This window comes from Parus major, chromosome 9 (genome assembly GCF_001522545.3).
Source record: "Parus major isolate Abel chromosome 9, Parus_major1.1, whole genome shotgun sequence".
In the NCBI taxonomy this organism is placed as follows: Eukaryota; Metazoa; Chordata; class Aves; order Passeriformes; family Paridae; genus Parus; species Parus major.
This window is the reverse complement of record NC_031778.1, coordinates 24,164,286-24,181,504: the sequence shown is the minus strand read 5'-3', so window position 1 is coordinate 24,181,504 and position 17,219 is coordinate 24,164,286. Positions and strand designations below refer to the sequence as shown.

Sequence of the window (17,219 nt, the reverse complement as noted above, 5' to 3'; positions counted from 1 at the left end):
CCCGAGCGCCCCCCGAGCGCCCCCCGAGCCACGGCGGCTCCGGAGCGGCCACCGGCAGCAGCAGCACCGAGCCAGAGCTGCAGAACAGCTGCGGGACTCACCGTGGAACACGCCGTTATCCGCTAGGAAGTGCCGGCAGTACTGCAGGCAGCTCTTCTTGTCCAGACTCCAGTAACTCATCGTCAGGCAGCTTCCCGCTCACCATCAAAGCCTCTGCAAGGGAAACGGCAATGGGTAACTGCGACTTTCATTTACAAAAAATGCCCCCAGCTACTGCAAGTACTGTAGATATTTGAGCCCTTTATGCAAAACGCTCCACTGGTTTCACACAAAGATGACAGCAAATGTAGTTCTTCGCTCTCCAAACGTGCCCATCTCCACGGACACCTGGGCAAAGGGCACGGACACTTGGCCTGGACGGAGCTAGGGCTGTGCCACACCGGTGCCACCAGCCAGCAGCTCCCAGGGTGCTGCAGAGAGCAATGGCACCTCTGTCACCTCTGCCACCCTCACCCCCCCAGCCACCGCAGGCCACTGTGGGCCTGCAGAGACAATCAATTTAATCCATTCACTGATGCTGTCCCATATTTAACAGGCTACAGACAGATCTGACAACACCACAAAACTATAAATCCTCCCCAAGTGAAGGTTATAGTAATTAAAAAGGTGACTCAAAGGTAATCACCTCGATTTTGAGACCAGAGCAGAGTTATGAGGACACGGGGCCCCTGTGCCCTTGGCAGACACTGCCCTGTGGCCCTCGGGATGGATTTGCCCATGGATGGGCACTTTGAGCCTGAGGAGGAACAGCTACATCAGCCCCCCAAAATGAACACTGATGGTTACAGGCAGACACACGGCATTTTGTACTCCTTTGAAGCTATGGAATTCTTAATCTCCTGTGCTGACACCAAATCCTTTCACTGGATCCTCCTTCTCCCTTTGCTATTTTATGAAGTTCAGGGTCTGGTTTCAGCAATCCAGACACCCCTTCCTGTTACAAGCCCACTTTGGTCTCCCATTTTATCTCCCTCCCACCTTCACTCTGGTCACCCCAGCTGCTTGCTCGCCCACACTTGGCACGAACAGCTCCAACTGTCTTTATCCAAGCAATTCTAGCAGGATGTAAGGACACTGCCACCCAAATCTCCTCCTAGAACTGCTGCCAGGGGGCCTTAGTAACAAACCCACCCCCGAACGAAGCACCACAGCACATGAAGTGCTTGGCCTGCAGCTCTGCTAAGGGACACAGATCCATTTCATTCAAAACAAAAAGGACAACAAATCATCTGAAACCCCATCCAATGGGACTCCTCTGATCCTTAATGACCAATTTAGCTACAATCATTTCCTGGGGCACAGCCACCGAACTTAGCTAACAAGGGAACAGAAGGACCTGGAGAACTTCTCCCCTTTCCCCATGCAGCCAGAAACTCGTGCCTCAGTGTCAATGTTTCTGTTGATTTGGAAGCATTAGAGACCCCCAGGCCAGTGCCAGGGTGACACCCACGATGCTCCTGCCCCGAGGCTGTGGCTGCACAGTGGGATTTGCCTCTCTCTGGGGGGAGCAGGGATGTCTGGATGCTCTGCTGCAGGTGGGAGCCACAAACACCCGTTTGTGCTTTGCTCCATCTTAAAACGTGCCCAGGCTGCCCTGGGGGGTGTGTTTAGGATATGGGCTGTGTGCTGTTTACACTAAAGGCATGTTTTACCAAGCTTTGGAACCCGAACAGCAATACCCACTACCTTTGCCAGGCCTCATCTTCTACATTTCCTGCCCTTTTGGCCAGCCACGAGCTTTCCTTATAGCCTGCACTAAGGCCACTCTTCCAGCCTTAATTAGTAAGACACAAGCTGTTAGTTACTTTTAAAGCACAGGAACAACACCACAGTCCAGCCCACCGCCAGGCATTTTGCTTTAGGCTACAGAAGTACGAGAGGTATCGTGTTTTAATTAAGGAAACCGTATCAAATATTCAGCACTAAGAATTTGCACACAATAAAAGCAGATCTTATCTCCAGCCCAGCTCCCACACAGAACCCGTATCACAGAGGAGATTTACAGGGAAATGTGGCTGTCAATACATCCCTGCAGTGCCTCTGAAAGAACTCCTGAGCCCCCTCCCCTCCCTCTCACGGCCACGGCTGATACAATCCTCCTTTGTTCCTGCACAAAGGCTTCTCCCACACCACGGTGGCCCCTTGGAACAAAGGTTCTCCTGGGCACATCAGGGATGAGGGCAGACTCCCGAAGGGCTTGCATCAGCTGACACAAACATCCTACAAGAAAACCTTCCCAAGAAACACCAGCAGTTGTTTGGATAGTCCTCAAAGTTATTTGAGTGCAAAAAACCAAGCAAACAGAATTCCAACCAACACCACACTTGGGCCAAATACCATCGTCTCAAGGGAACACACACTTAGGAACTTAACTGTACACAAATTTGCATCATTTCAATACAGGAGAAAAAGAACATTCTGTCAATGCCACCGACTAAAATGGAGGCTGTACCTGTATCACTTATTTTATACACATAAACTATTAGAGTAAAAGGTGCCCAAGTGCATATAATTAACTTTAATTAGGACTGTAACAACAAATCTATTTTGGCAAAAAAGTTACCAAAATCCTGATAAGATATAAATCCAAGTTCAAAACCAGCTTGATAAAGCAGCCAAGTCAGAAAGAGTTAAACTAAGAGTTAAACTCCTCACTTTTCCACTCTGCACGTTTCTCAGCTTGGGGTATCATTTTCACAATAAGCAAAATTCCTGCAGGCTCAGCCTTGAGCCTGCCACATTCATTGCAAAAGGTAAAACAATCAGTGCTTCACTACCTGAGAGCAGAGATGCTACTGCAGCGTGTCAGGAATCCACCTACTTTGGATCTGGAGAAACTCTTTTAATCTGGAAGTTGAGCAAGGAGTCCAATATGTGCTGTGCAGAAACACAGCACCTTGAGAGAACTCTTTTAGTTAATTAATTTCCATTAAACCTGTCAGCTGCCTTATTTCAGTGCTTTGAGCACTGTGTTCCATGAGAGACACTTTTCCAAAGAGCTTTGATTAGTTGTACAGAGCTGTACTTTACAAGAGAGTTGTTAATGGAAGGAAACTGATACTGCTCAAGTTATTAATGGAAGTAAACTGGTATTGCTTATTATTAATAGAAACAAGCTGATATTGCTCAAAGTTTGATGCAAGGAATAAGTTAACTGACATATTCACGTGTGCATGCATGAATAAACAGTGCAGATACAGACAGATGAGATGGACAAATATGATTCTCTTTGTTATCAGAAAGTGGGTGAACTCCTCACAAGGAAGGTTTCATTCTACACATGCTGAATGAAGTTATGTGATTCTGGGAGCTGTGGGAATGGTGTGTAAGGTGTGTGAATGCAGCAGAGGACACACAAGCCCTGTCTGGGCTGGGAGAGATGCTTCTCACAGCAAGAGGCTCAGCACCAAGAACAACATCTGACCCCACGTGTCTCACTGCAGTTTCCCCTCTCACACAGAAAAACCCCGTGTGCTGTGCTGGGAAGCCAGGAATTCCCTCATTCCAGGGAATCACAGCGCTGTTACCAGCAGCTGCAGGCTGAGCCACGCTCAGTGAAACGTTCTGCTGGAAAGGCTCAGCACAGAGCTGTTCTGCAGCAGCACAATCCAAATCTTTATCTGCAGTGGTTAACCTGGACTCTGAGCAGGTCCCCAGCGTGGAGAGGGAATAAGCACATGGCCAGGAAAGGGTCTGAGCCCGGGCACAGAGCAGCACACTGCGTCCATCCAGGGCTGAGAGTGCTGAGCGTGCCCCCTCTCACCGGCTGGTGCCTGGAGCACCTGCACAGGTAACAGCACTGACTCCATCAGGCACCAGGGATCCTTCCCAAAGGCAGACACCGGCACTTCCCTTCGACAAAACCACAGCTCCAGCACCAGGGATCGTTCCTGATGGCAGGGCAGGTCTGCAGGACACCAGCACTTCCCTCAGACAAAACCACAGCTCCACTTTCAGCAGTTTCAGAGCCCATATCTATCCAGTGAACACACGTGGGAAGTGTGACTTAACAAAACTGATTCCTTTCTTTAGCCCCCAAATGGTGTATAAAGTTCATGTTCCTGGTAACTGAAGGAAAGGCCAGAAAACACTGAATATTGAGCAGGCTACTGATTTTAGAAGCTTGTGCCCATTAATGACACATTTTAGCACGAAAAATAGTTCAGAGATACTGGGCTCTACAATTGACATAAAGGAAAAGTATAACAAAATAATAATATTAATTTTTAAAAGGGTAAGAAACGAGAAGAGCAATCCAGAGTCACACTGAGGCCACCCCAAGTGTGGGGTGGGAATAATGCTGTGATGGAAATGATGCTGTATTGGCCCCAGCTATGGCCAGAGCCCTCTGATGAGCTTTAGAGATCTCAGTATGGGAGGGAGGACAGACCATCTGGCTGGCACTAAGCAGCAGGACTAGAGCCCAGAGAGAAAGGCTGGGCTTTAGTGTGGCAGCTGGGATTGTGGTGGGGGCATGCAGCATCTCCGATGACACCATCTCGTGTGGGCAGCTCCCTCCCAGTCTCTGCAAACAGAAAATAAACACCAAAGGACAAATACTACTTTGAACTTTCCCTGGAGAATCCTGAAGTGGTATTGAAAACCTAAGCAATTCAGCTTCACAACAAGCCTTCAGCGTTATTAGAAGGGAGGAAGTGAGGTGCTTTATCTTCAGTTTGAGAGTAAGCAAGAGATTCACTTCTCAGGAGCTAAGCAGGGGCTGCCCAGAGGGGATCGCTGGGTATTCTCCACAGTTTCTTAGCTCGATAAAGAAATGTTCCACATCAAGCTCTACACCATTTCCCAAGCTGCCATCAGCACTCAGCAGCTTGGCAAACACACTGCAGAGCACAGAGACACTTCTCCAGGACATGCCCTTTGGTACACTGATATTGGAAATAACAGTACTGACCAGAGGGAGAGAAGTCATTTGCATTTCTGTTCACACCACAACAAGCAACCAGCAAACTTTATGCCCTCACCAACTTCCCTTCCCTGGACCATATTAAATTATGCTGCAGGTTCTCTCCTAGTTAATCTGTAACCATCAACAGGAACTTCCCCGTCTGTGTTTTTACTTTCTAACCAAAGTGACAACTCCGGTGGAACAACCCTCAAGCACCAGTTCCACACAACATGGGCTGGATTTTTTGAAAACAGTGTCCACAAACCAAGGAAGTTCTAGGATGAAAAGCTTAGCCGTAGTTAGACCTAAAAAAAACAAATCTGAAGAGATTATAAAACCCTAATATGACAATATTCCATGGGGCATTCACCCATCTGCAGTCTTGGGCTTCTTATTCCGCTAAGCCACTAACAGTCACCCAAATATTGCTAAGCATTTAAGCTGGCCTAAATTCATGCAGATTTAGATTTAATTGTCACACAAGCCAGGCTCTAAGGGTTCCACACATCATCTGTGCGAATCTCCACTTTAATCAGCATCAAATATCAACATTCACTCAAAATAACTTGCATAAACATTGCTAAAGGGAGCCAGGCAGAATAGGCAAGGCACATAAGATGGAAGTTCCATATTGCTGACAAAAATATTTTTTCCAACAAATTGATATAATTTGCATACTTAAAAAACAAAGTTTTACCTACCTATGGTATTACTATGTCATTAATGTATGGCTACTTTCCAGAGTTAAAGCATCTTGTATAAAATAAAAAGCTTAAAAAATACTCTCAAAGTTATACTCCCTTTTGAACAGCAAATATTTAACCATGAATATTACCAGCATGGAAAAACATCAACAAAGCTTGGCAATAGAAAACAAAACAATCCAGTATGGGATCTTTTTCTTATTTCTCTAGGAACTTTTCTGGAGGAATAAAAGCGGAGATTTTTGCTTGGTTTATTTTTCTGACAGAGGAGTTCCCTAATCAAACATGATATGAGGCCAGAACAGCTGTGCTGGCACCACGCTGGCAGCAAAGGTGCCAGAAGGGGCAAGCCAGAACGGGAGCAAAGAAACACATCCTGTGGATTTCCCTGGGAGCTACTGGAAACTCAGAATTCAGAGATCTCAAAGGTCACAACAGAGTTTGGGATGCAGATACTGCACTTGCATGCTCATAGATAGATGAGACTTTTTGAAAATGCAGATTTTTAAAGAATTTTATTTGGTGAAATCTGGTCTTTTGGCTATTCCCCCAGTAGAGCACTAAACACATCTTGCATTGCTCACCAGGTGAAGGCAGGGGCTCAGCCCAACCCTGACTGCATCCAGTTTTGCTGGAGGACAAATTCCCAGGATTTGCTCTTCAGGAGCAAGAGGGACAGGCACACACACTGCACAGCACACCAGGGCATGACACACGAGCTCCCTGGCACCCACCCCTCCCAGGCAGGCAGGACACGGGGCTGAGCTCCCTGGGCAAAGCACACCTCTCTCTACCTGTGCCAGCCCAGCCAGCCCACAGCACCCCTGCTTGCCCATTCCCATGCAGCTTTTGTTCCCTGTCATTCCTCCTCTCCTTCTGGAAGCCATGAAAAGCATTTGTCAGCACAACTTGCTGCTGAGGAAGGCATTAGAAAGGATTTGAACTGACTCCCCATGGCAACGGACCCTGAAAGGGAATTAGCATTTGCTCCCCATTCCTCGAGAAGCCTACATGGAATTTGTTTTTCTCCTCTTTAAGGAATTATTTGCAGGAGGGCAGTGTGCTGCTGCCTCTGAGGTTCAGCAGGCACAGCTTCAGCTGGCACCTGCCTTGCACACCCTGTTCAGGGTAACACTCATCCCACCAGGCATGGGATGGGTAAATATGAGTGAGAGTCCACCCATGCTTTCCTTACACAGATCTCCAGCGCTCTGCACACCTTTCTGCTGCCTCTGCCAGCTCTCTGTACACCCATTCACCAGTCCAGGTCAGGTTTGGGTTTGCTGCACAGAGGGTTTCAAACTGTAAATGAATGCAGGAGCCTTTCTGTAAATGAAAATCTAAATTGTACAGAGACAACTCACAACATGGAGATAAAAATAGGACACCTGGAAAGGACTTGTGCCAATGCAGCCATGTCCTAGGCATGGGCGTGGATGAGCTGCACCCTGTGCACTTGGCCACTTATCAATATGAGTGTGGTCCCACCAAGGAGTGGGCATTTCACACCGTAAGATCCTCTGTGCTGGACACAAATTAACACCCTTGGTAATTGCTAACATTATTCTGGTTTTTTTCACCTGTGGGTAGAAGAGCAGCCAAGCAAAGAAGGAGAAGCTGGCTGAGGCTCAGCACTGCCTGGTGTGACCCACCCCATCCCAGCTGGCACATCTCAGCCACACGCTGGGTCACACTCAGCGTGTGAAGGAACAGGAACTCCGTGTCAGTTCCAATAAATCACATCTGTAACAGAGCACACACCACTCTGCACCACAGCCTGTCTCCACTTGAAGTTTTTTGAGTTACTTCAGCCTGAAGAGACTCACATGGGCAGCTCATGCCAAGACCTGAAACACACACGGCCAAACACCCTTGGAGTGGTTTTACATTCTTCAGTGCTTGACTGAGCCTCCAGCAGGGCACGTGGCATCCTCAGCACTCCGGGCCTGGCTTTTCCAGCCCTGCAACAGGAGTCTGCTCCCAACTCTGCTCACCTCTCCCTGCCCCTCCTCTGCACTTCCACTGCCTCTGGGGAGCCTTTGTGAGCGCCCATCTGCAGTGTCGGATACTTCCTCACACTGTGGATCCCCCAGCCTGCCTTCCCATCCCTCAGATCTGTGCTCCACATCCCTCTCGGCCACCCAGGTACACCCAGACAGTCCTTCTGTAGTGTCAGGTGAGCAGCAAAAGGCTCCAAAGTCAGGAGAGCAGAGGGCGAGCTCAGATCTCTGGAGTAACAACAGTGCCCTCCGTGACCGTGGAGACTGGAACAAGAAAGCCACCTTTGTTACAGAAAACAGTTCCAGTGTCCTAAAATAAACAAGAAAGGAGGAAAACAAACCCAAAGGACTACACAAGAACACACAGCTCCCTCCTGGCCGTTAGATCAGGCTGGCACCAGCTGGCCCCGTGAGGCTCCACCAGAAGCACCTTCTGCTCGTGGGCTGGGCAGCAAAAGCAGATTTGTCCTGGGCACAGCCCAGCCCCACAGGCTCACAAGGAACCCAGTGCCCAGGAGCCAGGCTTTGCTGGCCAGTGCCTCTAACACCCTCCCAAGGACAACAGCCAGCACTGCTCAGAGCATCCACCCCACCGTGCCACGAGGAAAATGCCGTAAAACTCCTTGTACAGCACCCTCACTTCAACACCCTGAGTACCCCTGAAGCACTCGTGGAAGGGGTTTCTGTAAGGAGCTCCCAGGCAATGAGGAATGACAGTCTCACCTCCTCTGAAGGCACAGGCAGAAAATGCTGTCCTATTGCAGACAGTATAGCAGGTCTCCAGCAAACCTGGAAACAGACATTTGCTTTCCTAATTTGGAGAGTTTGGTTTTGTTTTATTAACATTCTGGCTTGTATAAACTTATTAAAAAGCCCAGAGCAAACAAACAAACCAAATCTCCACACCACTACACTACCCCACGTGGCTGTGCCCTGGCTGTGCCATCAACGTTATCAATTTAAATTGGATCTTGGGTGACACCTTAGAGAAAACTCAGCTTATTCAGATGTCATTAAAGGAAAACTGTTCCATTTATAGAAAGATTACTTTGTAGAGCCAACAGAAACACACAGCTTAAAGCTTTTCCCAGAAATAAGGGGAAGCCAAGTCTTGAACAGAGGACTAATTTTCATTCTGTATTTTGATGCTCATGAAACTGTTCTACTGCCACGGGTATTTCTTGACAGTGTTTTACATTACAGATCAGCTCATGCAAAACTGGGAGCTGTTAATAGCAAGTGGCCTCTCCTTTGCTTTTTATGGAGTGAAAATTTTATTCTCCTTCTCAAATACCGGTGATTTTGATCAAAGCCATGGCGGGACACCGGCCTCAACGGCTGAAAGGACAGCAGCATTAAATCAATTCCCTAGGCAACCTCCCAAGCCGAGCCACTATTGTTAAAATAATGAGTTGTGCACCACTTGATCCCAACCCACCAGCTGATCCCCATTTTTATAGACAATAGGTAGCACAGAACCACAAAGCACACGTGAACGGATCATATCTCATGAATCGCGCATCTTTGGTTGATAAAACTTAACATTTCTTTCTGTAACAGCCTACAGACATTTTTAAATGTAGGAAAAGAGCATCCTTCAGAAGTTAAAAACAGATTTTATAAAAGTATCACTCTCAAACTTATTCCAGGGAGCTGATGCTTAAAGACCCAGGAAGAGTTTTTAATAGCGTGCATGCACTCTGCTGCCTCTCACCTCCCAAAAAGCCTGGATTTTCTTTCCATATCCCACATTATCTTTAACTCGGGTGCCTCACTGCAGGGTTGAAGCCTGCCTCTCTTTTCAGTACTGTTACCTGCAGTTATTCTTTCACATTTCAGAACAAACACCTTAACTTTTCTTTCATTTCCTAAGTTTTGCAACATGTGGGCCAGGAGTCCCAAGGACAAGTAAAGCAGGAGGGCCCCCTGAAAACAGGCAAACATTGTGTTTTATAACTCGGGAGTTAAAGCACACTTTAAACAAAGAGCCTATGACTGGACTATCAGATAAGGCTTATATCTTTCTCCCTGGAATTTAATAACACTTCTTCTAAAACACTTTTCGGCCAGCTGGAGTTGAAGATCCCAGAACTGCACAGCTTAATTACAATAAAATATGCATGGAGTTTAATTCCTACCTCATCATACTTCCATTTTTTTTTTTTTTTAAAAAAAAAAAAGGTTTATGGAGTAGGCAATCAGAAATAAGGTATTTTTAGGGAAGACTCAATCCAGCAAGAGGTTTGACTTTTCTCAGCACTGTCCGGGTGGGGACAGGCGCGCTCCCACCCCGCGGCACTGCTGGCTGCTCCTCAGGGGGGTCGGGATTTTCCACTCAGCCTCACTGAACACGGGCTGGGCTCGCTCCGGTTTCAGTGCCCGTGGCCCAGGGGCCGCCCCGGCACACGGGGGAGAGCGGCCGGAGCTCATCCCGGAGATGCTCCCTGCGTGCAGCAGCGGCTGCGAGCGGCGCCCGGGAGAGCTCCGGAGCGGCTCCTCCGCACAGCGAGCGCTCGGGGCACGCGGAGCCGTGTGAAACAGCCTGGAAAGAAGGTACACCTCGCAAACCTCAGCTTTGGGCCGCGAACACCGGGAGAAACCAGCATCAAGCGTATGGGAAAGCCCAGCGGAGGCTCGCAGGGACACGGTCCCATCCCGCTTCGGGAGCGCCCGCGGGGCCGCACGCGGGGACGGGGCTCGGGGGTCCCGTCCGCCCTCACTCACCGCGGCCGCCGGCTGGGCTCGGTTCGGTCCGGTGCTGTCCCTCGCGGCCGCACGCACGGCCCGGTGCCCGGTGCGGGCACTCAACCTGCTCCGTTCAAACCCCAGCGCTGCCGCCCGCCCCGCCTGGCCCGGCCCGGCGCGGCCCGCCCCCGCCGCGGGCCCTGCCGAAACCCGGAGCGGCCTCAGCGGAGCGGAGCGGCCCGTCCTGTCCCGACCGCCCGCGAGCGGCTGCGGCCGCCCGAGCCCAGATCCAGCCCCGGTGTTGCCGCGGCCCCGCGCCCGTTCAACCTGCTCCATTGCTCCATTGTGTGCACACTGCGAGCGGCGGGGCAGCGCCGCCAGCTCCCCTCAGCATCCCCCGGACTGAGCCCCCGGCCCCGCTCCCCTCAGCGCTGCCCGGCCCGACCCCCGCCCGGCCGGAGGCTCCTCCCGGCGGGACTCACCGAGCTCCCCGGGCCGAGCCGAGGGGAGCGGTGCCGGTGGGAACAGACCGAGCAGCGGCCCCTCGGGCGGCCCCTCGCCCGGCGGGTGCCATGGAGACCCCCGGCCCTCCCATCCCACCCCTGCCGTGGCACGGACACCTTCCCTTGTCCCAGGCTGCTCCAAGCCCCGTCCGACCTGGCTTCGGACAATCCCAGGGATGGGGCAGCTGCAGCTTCTCTGGGCAACCCGCGTCAGGGCTTCACCACCCTCTGAGTAAAACAATTCTTTCTTAAATCCAATTTATACCGACCTCCCTTGGGTTAAAGCCATTCCCCGTTCTCCTATCACAATAGCCCTGCTCCGAAGTTCGTTCGCAAAGGATGCAAAGAGCAGCCCAGTGCCCACGCTGCCGCTGGGCTCCGAGGGGCCGGGGATGTTTATTGCCGTTTGCCTGACATGCCACACCAGCAATAAAACGTCTGTGCAGTGTCGGAGGTATTTTTCTTGGGCCATTTGGAGGCCAGGGCTCTCCCTTCACTCCCTGTGGTCTTTTGAAGATGTTGGATCGCTCACGGCACGGTCAGAGCTGCAGGGGCAAAGGCACAAGTGCTGAACAGTTTAATTCTTGTGCTTATTGCCAGTCACAGAACTGCCTGCTCTGTTGGAAATCCTCTGCTGGGCACTGCTGCGGGTGAAGGGAGGGATGGAGCTCCTGAGAGGCAGCCAGGGGGCTTTTATGAAATGGAGAAAATGCTGCTTCTCCCCCAGCCAGCCCGGCCGGGTGCTGCAGAGATATTTGTCTCTGCTCCTATTACTGCTTTTCCAATAGCCAGGCCTCCCACGGAGACAGGATCTGCAACCTCTCAAGCCCTGCACAGATGGAAAGCACAGCTTTGAACTGAATTGGGCTCTTTCCCAGGGGGGAGGGTGTGCTGGTGGGTTGGTTTTTTTAAAAAGATAAGCCCTGCGTGATAAGGGAAACAGCATTAACAAACAATTACAGGACCTGACCCTCAAGAAATCATTTGTCACTGCAACCCCAAATCCATGTGAGGGAACAACACACTTGCTTCACATTCGCCCACACCTCACCTCTGCTTGCTAGAAATGTAGCATGTGGCTTCCTGAGACTTTTCTCTCAGCTTTACAGTGGATTTTTGTGATAAATCCTCCTGTGACTCATCTACAGAACAGAAGTGTGAAGTCCAGAAATATATTTAATTATTACAGAAAATAAATCCTAAGGGTACAATTATGCCCAGCTTGGAAAAAGCTCCTCCCACTTCCCAGATGTACGAACAGGAACACCTATAAACCCCCACGAGAACTGGATTATTGCTGAGCCTGGATGACTTTGGGGTTAAAACTCAGATGTGAGTTTTGCTCTGGAGGGTGCCACAGCCAATCCCAAATTCCTGACTGTCTGATGAGTTTCATGTCCAAGAACCACGGTGGTGGCTGGCCCAGCCCTTCGCTGTCTTGTGCATAAACCCAGAACCTGACTTTTCTTATTTTCCATTTCCAAACAGGCACAGACACCTGGTTTGCTGCCCCAGAGCTGCCTCCCCTGTCCCCCAGGCTGGGTTCCAACACACTGCAGGTATTTCATGGCTCGCTGCTCCCTAGCAGCAGCCTCACCCTGGGAGGACCAGGAACAAAAGGAGTAAAGAACTACTAACATCTATTCTTACCCAAGGAAACTGGGATTTTTAAGGATCTCAAGTCACAACTTTGTCCTGGAGTCAGCAGAGAAAATGATGATGTAGCAACTAATTGCCCGAAAAGCAGTGTTCATTTATTAAGGGTTTTTTGTACTACACTCTTCTCCTCAGTGTTTCACTGGAAAGCAATCACACAGGAAGAAAGAAAATCTGTAAAACACTTCACTTTAATTAAATATTGGGATTGTGCGAGGTTAAATAATGGTGAAGGGCTTGGTATACAAAACATACAACAATGAATTTAAGAAATTCAATCTTTATTTTGTGAATATTTACAACATAAAAAGTAATACTCATATACTTCACATGTGTATCAAAAATAAAGCAAAAATCCAAGTTCTTAGAACAGTCTGATTCTCCTTGTCAAATTTCATGTTAAAGTTTTATATTAATCTAATCTTAGATACTTACAGAACCATCAGAAAGAAACAACACAGGTTTTTCTTCTTCAAATGAAAGCTATCCTTGACAAATTTGGATTCCAGACATTATATTCTTTGATACACCAAGTGATTTTTTTTTCCCCTGAGGAACTTTAGTTATTACAACCTTATCAGCTTTTTAAGATCAGCCAAAACAAATCACCTTTTATATCACTAACAATGCAACCCGTTATTCAAGATGAACGAGTTTTAAACCACAAATTACACCAAAAAGTAGTGTAAGAACAGAATTCAAACAAAAAGGTTGTGTCTAAACCCATCCCACGAGCTTTGTAAAGGCCTGACATGGGGTTTCTGTCCAGTGTGGGCTCGGCAGCAATGGCACATTATAGAGGTGTGAGAGGTCTCTGCCCCCCCAAACCTGCACTGGGCAGCACAGCTTGGAGGAGTTTAGCAGGTGGGAAACTGGACAACTAATTCAGAACATCACTGTGGAGGTTTGGCATCAGAACATTTTCATTGTGGCCTGCATGCTGTACTGAACTTCCATCCCATGTGGGTTGTGATATGGGATACATTCTAAATAACCACAAACTGGGGGTTTATAATCTGTGTAACCCATTAACTGTGGGGTTTGTGTTTGAGACAGGGACCCTCAGCATCACAGCACTGTTTGTGAACACCAACATACCATACATACATAACATACACAAATCCCACAAGCTGGGGAACTGCATTCCCCACCTTTTCACCTCTCAGTAGAGCTTCTAACCCAGCTCACAAACTGTTTCAGCCTCTGCAGGAATTTATTGCTGCTTATGCGCTCCTGGACTCTTTCAGAGTAGTTTTGGTCTTTCCATATGCCTTTATTTTTCTTCACAGCCTTTAACTCAGCCCGGAGGAGCCGTTTGTGCAGTTTCCAGTAGAGGCGGGAGTGGTGGGGCAGCCCCTCAATCCGGGCTGCTCTGGCCAGCCCTTGCCTCAAGAGCTCTTCGTTCAAGCACATGCTGAGAAATCCACCCTATAAAAACCACAATAAACAGATATTCACCATTGAAACAGGGTTATTTGGGGTTTGGTGTGAGCTCCCACAGAGGCACAAGTTTTACTCATGGCTGTATCGATGCTTTGGCAGAAGAAGTTAAAAGAGAAGAGGAATGCAGGTGACTAAAAACCCAACTCCAGTGTGATGGTGGCCAGGCCCTGGCACAGGGCTGTGGCTGCCCCTGGACCCCTGGAAGTGCCCAAGGCCACCACCTGGGAAGTGTCCAGGAGCAGCTGGGATGATGGAAGGTGTCCCTGCTGTAGGCTGGGACTGGATGATCTGTGGGTGCCTTCCAACCCAAACCATGCTGTGATTCTATAATGCAAGGAATTTGTGAGGGAACACTGGATAACAAACATTAGGCTAATCAGAACTACAGGATGCCTTTTTGGCCCTGGCAGAGAAACATATTCCTGCCATGAATCAGTCTGAAAAACTACTGCCCTGCAATCAGATTTGCAAATGCAACATTTAAATTCACACCAAGGAAGATAAATCATAAATAATACCATTTGTTAAATGTACTGAGATAACTGTGTGACTACAGTCACATGTAAAACTGCAGATAAGAGCCAGTTTTTGTGTCTCTCTTCACCTTATGGACTAGAACGAGGCACTCCAGGGCCGAGCTGTCCCTCCCCAGCAGCTGGAACCACAGGGGCTGTTTGGGGAGCAGCTCCCGTTGTAGCCAGGCTCTGCCACCTGGAGCCAGCTCCACCCCGGCCAGGCGGATCAGCAGGAGCCTCTCTGACTGCCCTGCAACAGAAAGGGACAAATCTGGAGCTGGGGGAAAGCTCAGGCTTTGCACAGACCCTCAGCTGTTGGTAATCAATTGATTCCAGTAGACTAAAAGAATCCCTTTTAGGTCCTCAAAGCAAACAGGAATTTGGTCTCATCTCTTCTTCAGGAAAAAAAAAAAAAAACAACATATAAATTCAAGATTGCCTAATTCAAAATGAGTTTTGGTTTATTTTGCATGCAAAGATCTGCTCCCACTCTCAGTCCAAAGGGGCAGAAGCATCAACACCTGCTGGTGTTTGCACAGCCAGTGTGAGAGTCACAGACACTTTGTTTCTGACAGCAAAACTGTCCCCAAAAATGTGTGTGTGCAAATAAAAGCACAATCCCAACAGAGGCTTTTTGCCAGGGATGAGATGAGCTGTGCAGGCAGAAGCACTGTCTGAGTGCTCGCTTCTGCTGCTGGAAAGTATCACAGTAACCATAAGGATTAACACAAACACTGTAGTGACAAACCCTCTGTGTGGGTCTCCTCACGCCTTTTATTCCCCAGTTTGCCACCTGGAAATCACAGAAAGACCAAAAGGCAGAGCTGGAAATGTGCCCCAGCCCTTCCTCTCAAGCTTGCAGGAACTCCAAGAGCAGCACATTTCATTTCTGCCTTTGCTCTTCACGCTGTTTTCCTCATTACTCACATTTTCTCTGGATGGTTGAGATGAAAGGAATGCTGATGGGAACATGCTCAACTTCCAGGCCCTTCTCTGTGATGTGATGTAATTTCCCTCTCAATTTCACATTCTTTTCTATGAACTCCACAGGTATATCCAAAGGACTTGTGAACTTTGTTGTCTATTGATGGTAAGAAGAGAAAGACAAAATTTTAAGAAAAAATATAGAGCAGTTACAGCCACACTAAATGCAACTTCTTAAAACAGTTTGGGAAATTACACCTCTATTATTAGACACCATGGGCAAGTAAATATAGATATATAATTAGCAGTGATCAGCTGCAGAAGGTGTGCCAGCCTTTCCACACTATTTTCTCTGTTTTACAGGACTTGCAATGTCAGCATGGACATAAAAAACAGGTTTAGAGCAAAACCAGAAACTGCCATTTTTCAAGCAATGCCTATTGAAGTTCTCCTGATTCCCTGAGAAAAGAGTGTTTCAGGAGCAGCCTGAATGGGGCTGGGATAGGGGTGAAAGGAAGGCAAAGGACAGACACGCTGGAAACAAAGGCGGAGCAGGGAGGGCAGAAACAACCCCGCCTTTGATGCCAGAGGAAACCAGGAGAGGGACAAAGGCAGGTGAACAGCTTGGAGAAGATCACAAGAAGATTAAATTTGATACTACAGCCTGGGGGGATCCAAAGGGGATGGTTATGTGATCACACAGGAAAACCAAGCTGAGCAACAGCAAAGACTTGGGCAGTGGCACAGGAATGGAGCAGCCACAGGTTTGGGGTGAGGGACAAGGACACGTGAGACCTCAAAAAAATTAAGACCCCCAAAATTTTAAGACACTGAGGACTCCCTGCAAGAGGCCTTAGCAGAGCACTGACCTACATCTACAGAGCTGTGAAACCCACTGAGCACTGATGTACAACTGCTGGGAAATAAACCCCCAAAACACCACAACTAAAGATGTGTCTCCTGTGTGTTATTTACTCAGCAAACCTCCTCCTCTGCGGCCCACAGAGCCTCCCACTGGGAACACGGGAACTCAGGACCTTGCAGGCAGGAAACCTGAAGGTTTTTAGGAAAAAGAATTGTTCAAAGCTGATCTCATGTGCTCTGGAAGCTCCACCAGCCAGGTTAATGCATTCACAGGCCCTTGGGTCAAAACTAACCAAAAAAACAGAGAAAAATAATTCTGGCAGCATTTGTAGTTCAGGTTTTCTGGTAGGATTTTTAAAAACTCCACACAAATGTTCTCTTGTATCATTTGGAATTGGGCAGGGTGAAAATGAAGGTAACTGTGATTTTTTAAGCAGCTGGGACCTTGTGGGAGCACAGTGGCTGGAGGTTCAGCTTCTGCAGGAGTGAGCAGCGTGGTGCTGGTCCAGCGTGACCTGACCATCCTGGGAGTGAGGGAAGATTTGGGTGATGTTTAAAACCATTCAGAAGCAGTTCTGTGTGTGGAAGGACAGAGAATACGCGAGGCAAGCAGCTGTTCCAGCTGTGTTTGGACAAGGGAGGGTGCTGGAGCTGAGACAGGCAAAGGGACCATTGCCCCTCCCAGGGCCTCCAGGAACAGGCGAGAACAAGAGACCCGCGGAGATGCCTCAGGACAGCGATATCCAGCCCCTCAGGACACGAATCAAACTTTGCTGGTTTTTTTTCACTTGTTAATCAGTAGCTGTAGCAGGACCGTTATGATTAAGCAATCGCATTGTGAACCTTGCACGCTTGGCTAATCTTTAGTTTTCAGGAAAAGGGAAGACAATGCCCAGATGAATGGGCTGTCTGGGCGGGGGCCAGCGGGAGTGGGGCTGAGCCGTCCCTGGGGAAAGGCA

The 17,219-nt window shown here is 48.8% G+C and overlaps 2 protein-coding genes across 6 annotated transcripts in view; both read right to left on the bottom strand.

Moving 5' to 3' along the window:
* PLCH1 (phospholipase C eta 1) overlaps positions 1 to 10,501 on the bottom strand; it is a 55,155-nt gene extending 44,654 nt beyond the window's left edge. For all 5 annotated transcript variants that reach the window (XM_015637727.2, XM_015637731.2, XM_015637728.2 and 2 more), the window contains exons 1-2: positions 10,395 to 10,501; positions 102 to 213 (exon numbers count right to left, since the gene is read on the bottom strand). In XM_015637727.2, coding sequence (XP_015493213.1) covers positions 102 to 180 — 79 coding nt within the window. In that variant the 5' untranslated portion in view covers positions 181 to 213; positions 10,395 to 10,501. The remainder of the gene's footprint in view (positions 1 to 101; positions 214 to 10,394) is intronic.
* Positions 10,502 to 12,687: 2,186 nt separating this feature from the next.
* Positions 12,688 to 17,219, bottom strand: part of C9H3orf33 (chromosome 9 C3orf33 homolog) — a gene marked incomplete at its 5' end in the record, with an annotated part of 6,486 nt that continues 1,954 nt past the window's right edge. Inside the window, 3 exons of the mRNA XM_015637098.1 lie at positions 12,688 to 13,942; positions 14,562 to 14,722; positions 15,400 to 15,553. Of these exons, the coding sequence (XP_015492584.1) occupies positions 13,670 to 13,942; positions 14,562 to 14,722; positions 15,400 to 15,553 (588 nt within the window). The remainder of the gene's footprint in view (positions 13,943 to 14,561; positions 14,723 to 15,399; positions 15,554 to 17,219) is intronic.